A 9,959-nucleotide genomic window follows, 5' to 3' on the forward strand; every position below is an offset into this window, starting at 1 on the left:
TCCAAAACTTAACAATTAAGTAAAAAATAAACAATAAATTACCTTCTTTTCTTAAAATTAAGTAAATACATTAATAAAAAAATAATAATGAACATAATAAAAACGAAATCAAGATAAAATACATATAAAATAAAGGTATCGGCAAAAATCGCAAATATAATAATCTCCTTCGTTTTCCGCACAAACGCAATGAGCCCATAAATTGCATCCCTGGCATTGAATCCACTCCTCCCCTTGTTGGTCATTTGAATACCTTGCATCACAAAATAAGCATTCTGCATCTAAGCTCGTTGGTATTTTATCATTTGAAGGTCCTTCGTCGAAGCTGTCGGATTGTGTGTCTAAATGATTTTCATTTGAGACAGTGGTTTTCCCTCCACGGCTACGACTTTGGATATTGTCAGGATTCTGATTTCCATCTGAAGCACTTGATGTACCTGCCAGGTGTGTTCTATATGCAGAAGAAGTGAGTACTTTTGGTGTGGTACGTTTTCGCCCTCGATTCGAAGTTTTATTTTTAGGTTTTGGTATTGGTTGAATAATTTCTGGTGAAACTATGATGTATAACTGATGATGCAACAACTCATCTCTTTGCGATGCAGTCAAATTTTCCTGTGTGTTGCTCCCTGGGGGGTTTTCGGAAGTGTTTTCATCGTTATAAACTTGAGCTTCTGCTAAAAAATCTGCGTCAGAAAAAATCTGCGGATTAAAGGGGTAGATTCCGGTGACGCGAAATCCATTTGCAGCGATTTCTCCTGTTGAGCTTCGTAGATAGGCTCGACCAAACAATTCGGCGATATCGTAGGGTTTAAGCAACCGATCGGAATGCAACAAGAAATTTCGGATGTCTTCACTATAATAGGTTTTTAGTGCCCCCATAAAGGTTTTATCCAGAGGCTGCAATTTATGCGTGGTGTGAGGTGGAAGAGTAACTATTGTTACATAGTTCTCATGAGCTAACTCCAGAAGTTCAATGTTACGAGTGTGGCTGTAATGCCCGTCGAGTATTAACAGTACAGGCGACTCCTTAGTTGGATTTGTTTTAGAAAGAAAATGACGAAACCAATCGGTGAATAAATTCGTTTGAATCCAGCCGGATGGGTGGACTTTGCCGATAGCACCATGCGGAGCTCCTTTCATAAGTATATCGGAATAATTTTTTCTGGGGAAAATCATCATGGGTGGTATAAAAAACCCGGAAACATTCATACAGCAAACCACGGTCATCAATGATCCTCGTTCCGCAGCAGTTAAAGCACCTATTTGTTTTTTGCCTTTCTTCCCAATTATTTGAGGAACTTTAGATTGAACGATTGTCAGCCCGGTCTCGTCAACGTTGAAAATGCGATCAGGAGGGTATCGAATTTTTTCCATTTCCGCCTTCAAAATCTCAAAAAATTCCTTTACTGCCTCACGGTTAAAGCCTTGAACACGGGCAAAAGATGTTCCTAATGGTTTCCTTAAAGAAAGTTCGTGTTTGTGTCTTCGTAGAAAAAGGTCTAACCACGAACGCCCTGCTATTTCCTTTGTAAAATTGTTGGGTATGTTATTTTTCAAAGCTAACTGATAGGCCATTCGCCGAACATCTATTCGTGTTAGACCATAGTATTTCGCTTCCATTAGAAGAATATACTCCACGAGTTTCTTTTCTATATTAGGTGGAAGTACAGTTTTCCTGCCTAGCGGTTTTTCAACAATTTTTTCAGACTCTCCTAGATCGTGCACCAACCTTCTTAATGTAGTCCTCGGTACGCCAAACATTTTTACGGCTTTTTTGTAACCCATCGTCTTACTCCTGACTGCATCTATAGCTTTTTTCATTTGTTCCGGGTCCCATGTTTTCCTCTTTTTGGCTACGGTTAACATAATGCTGTTCCGGGGCATCTATAGGAAACAATACAGCAATCTTTAATACTTTTGTGTTTCAAACATCGATTATGGCCCCCGGAGGCCATAATCGAAACCGAACGGGGGGCCATATTAAACTTATGCAATCACAGAAAAAAAAGCAAAAAATAAAACGAAAAGTAAGCCGTGCTTCAGCATTACCTTGATATGTAATACTGCTGAACCTGTAAAAACTTTTTAGCACAAAACACCATTTAAACATGCCACATTTACAGGAATACCGACAACAAATATCTTCTTGGAAGAAAGTTAGAAGAACACAAAGAACAGAAACTAGAATTTGTCTCTACCATTTGTCATTTAAATGACATATGGATACATGAAAAAACAGCTGTTAAGATTGTGGTTGTTGCACAGTGGCGTTTTTATCTGTGGCTGTTTTGTGTCGCGTAGAATCGTAGGGGGCCAAAATACCAGCAGGGGCCAAATTTAGACCTTCTCCTCTACGAATTGTCGGAGTTTTACTGTAATGCAAAATGGATTTTATTGCAATTCTTTAACTTGAACATCACTAAATTGTATGGGCAGTAGTAAGTTCCCATTCTTTTAAGAACTCAAAACTAATTAGAGAACAATAATTTCCTTTCCAATACTAGCCGAACATCGTCTGAGGCTATTATTGGCGAATATCCGTTTAAAGATTGAAGGAGCAATTTTCAGAAGCAAATATAACTTCAAGTTAACAAGAAGTCGCAAGCAGCTCATATCTAAAAAATGTCATGACGCATGTTGCGACGGTAACCTTGAAGTAATCCAGAACTTAACTATTTAGTTAGTGTTTACCCACTGCTGCGAATTTGCAATGAATCCCCTTTTGATCTCGAAACAAATTTTTAACTTCTACTTCTCACTTGCCAAAGACAGAAGAATTCTCTTTCAATAGCCCGAAATTTCCATCGCACCCTCGTAACAAGAATTCTAAGCTTACCAACCATTCAGGTGTTTGGTTGTAATAGTTACCGCTAGGCAAAATGCATTAACTAGCACACAGTATGGACATGTATTTGGCCAGACCATATAATTTATATAGAAAGGCACAGAAAAATGGGTTAACGATCAATACAATTGAATAATGCTGAAATGGATTTAGGGTTTCAAAAACTTTGAAGGTGAGAAGGTTTTGTCTTAACAATTAAAATAAAGAAAATTAAAATGATCATTTATAAATTTGAAATACGTTAACGTTTTTGCGTAATGTGGATTCGGAATAGGAATCGAGAAATTTGAAGGGAGGATAATGGAAGTATTTAAGGATGTTAAAGATGTTAAGAAAAGAATAAAATTCTTACAAGGAAATGGATATTAGACGAGATTACAAAAGAGACGAAATAAGTGCAATCGTTTTAGTTGTATTGCTCTTTTAACATCAGATCGGTCTTGCCCGACCGTCCGCTATTATACGAGTAAATATGCGTTCAATGTCAAACTTCTATCTCCATAGTGCAATCTTAAATTCAATTGATAATTTCGTTCATAGACCGCTTGTGAATGGCTAAAGAAAGAGAAGAAAAATTAAAATTTCAAGTCAATCGGTCAAGATTTGTTCGAATTATAAGGTGGTTTCGAGAAAAACGCGTCTGAAATTTTCGGTATGTTCGCATCGTGCTAAGAGTGGGTCCGCCACAATTCAAAATAAAAATGTTTTACATACCTGGCCCGCTTTAGTCCTTGGAGTGTATCATTCTTAAGGCGTTTTTCTCAAAAAAGAACGCAAATTGAGTTGTATAAATGCTTGACCTGACAACTAAGATGTCTAGGTCTCCTAAATGCAAGGTGATTCATGCTTTCACTGAAAACATTATCATCATCATCAACGGCGCAACAACCGGTATCCGGTCTAGGCCTGCCTTAATAAGGAACTCCAGACATCCCGGTTTTGCGCCGAGGTCCATCAATTCGATATCCCTAAAAGCTGTCTGACGTCCTGACCTACGCCATCGTTCCATCTCAGGCAGGGTCTGGCTCGTCTTATTTTTCTACCATAGATATTGCCCCTATAGACTTTCCGGTCTGGATCATCCTCATCCACACGGATTAGTTGACCCGCCCACCTCAACCTATTGAGCCGGATTTTATCCACAACCTGATGGTCATGGTATCGCTCATAGATTTCGTCATTGTGTAGGCTACGGAATCGTCCATCCTCATGTAGGGGGCAAAAAATTCTTCATAACATTTTTCTCTCGAACGCGGCCGAGATTTCGCAATTTTTCTTGCTAAGAACCCAATTGTTCGAAGAATAAATGAGGACTGGCAAGATCAATGTCTTCTACAGTAAGAGCTTTGACCCTATGGTGAGACTTTTCGAGCGAAACAGTTTTTGTAAGCTGAAATAGGCTCTGTTGGTTGCCAACAACTGTTCGCGGATTTCATCATCGTAGCTGTTTTCGGTTGTAATTTGCGACCCTAGATGTTGGTTGGTTGGTTTTTGGTGCTGACGTTGCCACCATATAATTTGCTTTGCCTTCATTGATGTACACCCCAAGATCTTGCGCCGCCTACTCGATCTGTGGATGAAGGCAGTTCTTACGTCTCGGGTGGTTCTTCCCACGGTGTCGACATCGTCACCATAGGCCAGTAGTTGAGTGGACTTAAAGAGGATCGTACCTCTTGCATTTACCTCAGCATCACGGATCGCTTTCTCGAGGGCCAAGTTAAAGAGGACGCAAGATAGGGCATCCCTTTGCCATAGACCGTTGTTGATGTCTTGTCTTGAAAGCGATGCTTTTATCTGGTCTCGCACATTGGTCTGGGTCTACCTAGTCAGTCTTATGAATTTCGCCGGGATACCGAATTCTCCCATCGCCGTGTACAGTTTTACCCCGGCTATGCTATCATAGGCGGCTTTAAAGTCGATGAAGAGATGGTGCAACTGATGTCCATATTCCAACAGTTTTTCCATCGCTTGCCGCAAAGACAAAATCTTATCTGTTGCTGATTTGCCTAGAGTGTTCTGCCCATATGGGGCTATCCGGCCTAGCAAGATAGAGGAGAATATATATTCTAGATGGTACTCAGCAACGTGATACCTCTATAATTGCTGCACTGTGTGATATCTCCCTTTTTATGTATGAGACAGATAATGCCTCTTTGCCAGTCGTCAGGCATTGATTCGCTGTGTCACACCTTGGGCAGAAGTTGATGAGCCACTGGGCGTAATCTACAATCTAACGACACTCAAAGCCTCGCCTTGTCTAAAACGGCGGTTTGTACTGAGTGCAGGTTCAGCACTCATATCAGGACATGAAACTCCGACAAGCGATCTAACCGCAAATAACCAGGCCCAGAACACATCCTCAAGAGAATCACTTGGAGCATATGTTCTCCCGTAGTCTATGGTAGCAGTTAACCTACAGCGGGCTTCTGATCACCCTTTGGAGTACGTGGAGATGACCATAGACAGGACAGATGCGTTTTCCATATTAAGGTCCCGTCATTTGGAACGCTCATCTTCCAAAAAAGTATATTTTGTTGCACCAGTATCTACTATTGATGGCTGAATCAAAGAATCCTTTCTGTTGTAAAAAAAACCCAACACGGTGGCTCGTCCACAAAAGAAAATTTATTCTACTGAAGTCTCAATAAACATCCAAATAAACTGTGTACCAGAGGAGAAAAGCTCTTTCCAGCAGGTTTGGTCAAGTAAAACCTTGTTTTGAAAATGTTAGATTTGCTCCAAAACTAAATTCAATAAAAGATTGATGTGGGAACCAGAGATAGTATTTCGCCAATTAAAGTCGGCTAACCCTTTTTTGTAAGGTTGTAGGAAGGAACAAATGCTCTCCACGAAATCTTCATGGCGATTTTGGTGAGCCTGATTAATACGTATCTGGTAGAAATTTTAATCCTATACGATTGTGAATTAGATGGTTTAAAAAGCTATTCTTTAATTTTCCAAAATTAATTTTTCTAATTCCTCTCTTTCTTAAAATTGCCATTCTGTTGTCGAATTTGTTTTCCTTGAAACTCTATTAAATACATAGCACAAAACCCAGGGACTTATAGTAAACAATTTAGAGCCCAAAGTTAACTATTATTTCTTGTTGGGTCCTTGTTGTATCTTTTTTTTTAAGTTAGGAATTAAACAGTAAAAAATATATAAACAGCAAACACATAGTAGATCTTTGCCAAAGCCGAAGTAAAACTTTCCCAATTATCAATAATTTATAGATTGGGCAGATTACATAGTCCACATCTTAAAATTGTACGGATTCATCTTGTTTGATAAGGTTCTGCATTCAGTACTGCATATTCTTTTTTTCGCAGCAAAAACTTAGATTCTTAACTTTGTTATTAGATCGTTCGGGTTGACTATGTGGTTTGAGAAAATTCTGGTTTTACCACAATTGGATTAATTTTAAAACTGAAGTTCGCTGCGACTAACTGAACAAAAGATACTTTCCGCAACAAGCAAACTACTCAGGTTATACCCAGAAATTGCAATTCAAAGTTGCATGTGAACGTTTTTGTTTTACAAAAATGTCGGAACTTTGGATTTATTTGAATACAAAAGTTCTTATATCCAAAAATATTTGTACTTACTTCCAGGAAATCTATGCGGGAATATCCTTCCATGTCTGCTTAGCAGCCACGGATACAACGGATAACTATCACGAATCATATTCGGACCACCTGGGAATTGTTGATGGTGTGCCACTGCCTGTAGTCCTGCATTCGGAGGAAATCCTTGACCAGATTGTCCGTGTGCCAAAGCGGCGGCCATTTGAAAATGCGCCGCCAAGAAGTGTGGATTCGGTGTGTTCCCAATATCCGAAGGATTCAGATACGGCGGTACTGTCTTCACTTCTGCGATATTTTGAGGTTGCACTGGGAATGGGCGGATGAGTCCTGCCGGGATTCCAGGAACTAAAATAGGACCTTTACTAGACTGTTGGGACGGATGAGGCGAAGGTGACCGCGGATGTGATCGCCCATCAGGATCGGTTGCAGGCGAAAGGCGTGAATGATGCGGCGGCGGAGGACTACTGTTTCTTTGAGCCTCTTCCCCGAGGTTAGACAGATTTTCGCGTAGTTTAAGGTCAAAGTTTCTATGAAAACTATCGTGTTGGAAGCGATCATTTTGAAATCGGAAATTTCGGTTCAGATCATTCGAATGCCTTAGTTCCAGGGGATAACTACAATCACTGAGTGGACTAGAGGGTCTCTCCGAACTTTCACTGCGCGGCGAAAGGCTCGAATCTAGCACGTGGCTCTGAAGCGTGGCACCTCCAACTATCGAGTCAATACTAAACCCGATTTTGGGCTTGGTTGATGAGGGGGGCGGTATTGTGATCGCAGAACCGGGGGCCATGGGCATCATTTTACGCTGGCCGTAGGTCACCATCGGAACACGCTAATTAATTCACGCAATCAAAAATCGATTGTCCACTCGGCACTAATTACAAATTATTGAAATTCTCGGAGTCACTCCATTATGTCACCGAAATGCGATAGTTATTCCAAAAATAGTCGGGACCCAAACAGCACTGGGCACACACACATGACCATTATGCTAATCACGTACGACGGCACCCTCTTAATTCCTCCATCAATTTTTTCTCTCGCTTGGCTCGTTCGGGTGTCGTAAGACTCTCAATTTAAATACACATAATTGAGAACTAAAACTTGAAACCGCTTGGGTAGCACCATCGACGGACGCCGTTCAAAACACAATAAAATGCCTCATTTGTGACGCGGTTTGAATCCGAGCTGGAGCAACAACAATGGAACTGGTTTCTCAAGAGCCTCAGCGCACCTTGGCGATTGCTCCTGATCTGCAAGACGTGCAAAATGGGCGGTGTCGCTGCAAATAGCATAATATGCAACTAATATGCCAACAATATTCCCCAAATCTTCAAGAGCTTCCAAATAAAAATCCAAAGACTTGAAATTCCTTCAATGGTTAGCCCTAATCCGGTTGGGAGGAAGTACGCAAGGGTGCAGCGGTGACGTGTGTTCCACCTACCCACATTCGAATCGGCTCTTATTTACTCTTCGGTCTGCGACATGACCCGTTTCGCTAGCCACGAGGGCGTCGACTTGCTGCCCGGGAACCGGTTCTTCCAGGAAAATGCCTGCGGTAACTCCCTCTTTTCCGCGACAGAGCCGAGGAATGGTATCTCTGCAGATGTTCCCGCCCATTTTCCAGTGGACTGAACCCATTCCAACTGGAGTGACTTTGAAACCCATTAGTTGAGTGTTTGCTGTGTGTGGTTGTGGTTGGGGGGCGGGGCTTAGTATTCAGCATGGAATTGAGGAAATTAATAACAATTGCAATTGCCGAGCATTTGGCAAGTGTTTTGTGTACTTTGAACAAATGAATATTACATGGCGGCCGAAAATGCTCTCAGGACATCAGAGCATATGTTTCGGGGAGTCCCCGCTTTTGATTAGCAGGACTGGGATGAGGGACCCAAAAATTGGGCTTCTAATCGCCCCTACAGCTCCGCATCCCATAAACAATAGGATTTAGTGCGTACTTCACAGATTGGGTGGTAAATCGGGCATTTTTGAAATACGAAAGAGTAATTTTGACGTTTGACGTTTCTCATTAGTGAAAGCAATAATTTTTCGAAGAGATGAGATCGTTCTTTGCTTGAAAATCTCTCCACGTGTCTACAAAGCACACCAAACCCCATAGAGCTGCCATATGCCAGGTTCCCTCTCAAAACTCCTACAAACCGCGCGATATACTTTCCACATGGGTGCGCTCTGCTAATAGGAATCCATTACGATAAGTTTTAACCATTTTTCGATTGCCTCCACCACATTGACACGAACCGAGACCGCAAGGCCGCTACTGCACATGCCCCTGCCCACTATCTCCGTCTCCGTCTTTACCTCATTCAGGCCAACTTTCCGCCCCACTACGCAATCCCTTTCCTCAGCTCCGAACCCGACCAGGGCATATTCCTCTATGGCGGTGGGAGGGATTTATTGACGTTGATAATTGGCTTTATTTGTTTAATAAATGAGTGCTTTTATGGGGTTTGTCGTCTGATTTCCCAGATTAATTCATGCTTAATTTACACGGTGAGTGTGTGCGTGGTGCGCGACGTTTTGTTTTGTGTGGTTGTTGGCTGAGATGCTATTTTGAGTTGCGTTCGCAAAGAAAATGGCTGAGGCATGGCACTTGGCTTGGCTTGGGTACGCGCTAGGGTCGCTCGCTGTGCGGTTCTTACACCTCGAAGATGGTCGCGCGGTTGAGGTCTGGTTTCGTGGACGAGAAAAAGAAATGCAGCTGCTCCGATGCACTCTAATGAGCAGCGCGAGGGAAGATACATAGCCGAGCTAGCTCCACATAAGCCGCATTTTATGGGTTGCTTAGTGAATCGTTTTGTCGTCTCTTCTCGTTTTCTTTTCAGATTTCTCCCGTTTTGGTGATTGTGGAGATTGATAGATACAGATACGTTCCCGACCTGCTGGCTGCCATGCTACCACGGCTAAATTACTCCGCTGGCCTGGCGACATGTACCTCGTTTGCATATTTTTCCTGGGGTTTTTTTTTCGAGCTTCGTCAAATAGTGCCAGTCAGAGTGATGCTGGAATTGTTTGTTTTTCACGTTTTATTCGGTCGTAAATTAATGGTGTTGGGGGAACATTATAAGCAGAAAATTACGTTAATTGCCGTATTTGAATTAACATATTTAAATAAATTCAATAGTGGAAGTGGGGTCATTAGGATAATTAGAAGACGAGTGCGGACGTTAGACAATACAAATATTTGTTCTGGGAATAATAGCCACGTATAAGCCAATTAAATGGTTTGGGGGGAAATCGTAAATTAGTTTAATTTGACGGCGTGATTTAATACGGGAATGGGATGTGGGCAAAAATAAAAAAATCCAAATTATTAACGCCTATGTCTATATAAGCCGTCATAGAATGTTGAGTATCTGACGGCACCTCAACGAAAACAAAAACAAAAGAAATTAAAATTCGTTCATCTTTGGATTAAATATGACTTAATAAAATCGCAATATGTTTTGCTGTATAAAAGCTAATTGTCGATTCAAATCAAATTAAAATTAGTTGGCTTTTTTCAGGCGAAA

General features: G+C 41.3%; 1 protein-coding gene across 1 annotated transcript in view; it reads right to left on the reverse strand.

The window, feature by feature from the left end:
- The window catches only part of LOC119657350 (homeotic protein empty spiracles-like), a 53,161-nt gene extending 45,567 nt beyond the window's left edge, over positions 1 to 7,594 (reverse strand). Inside the window, exon 1 of the mRNA XM_038064224.1 lies at positions 6,451 to 7,594. Within this exon, the coding sequence (XP_037920152.1) occupies positions 6,451 to 7,252 (802 nt within the window). The 5' untranslated portion in view covers positions 7,253 to 7,594. The remainder of the gene's footprint in view (positions 1 to 6,450) is intronic.
- Positions 7,595 to 9,959: the final 2,365 nt, after the last annotated feature.

The sequence above is a fragment of the Hermetia illucens genome, chromosome 5 (assembly GCF_905115235.1).
Source record: "Hermetia illucens chromosome 5, iHerIll2.2.curated.20191125, whole genome shotgun sequence".
NCBI lineage: Eukaryota > Metazoa > Arthropoda > Insecta > Diptera > Stratiomyidae > Hermetia > Hermetia illucens.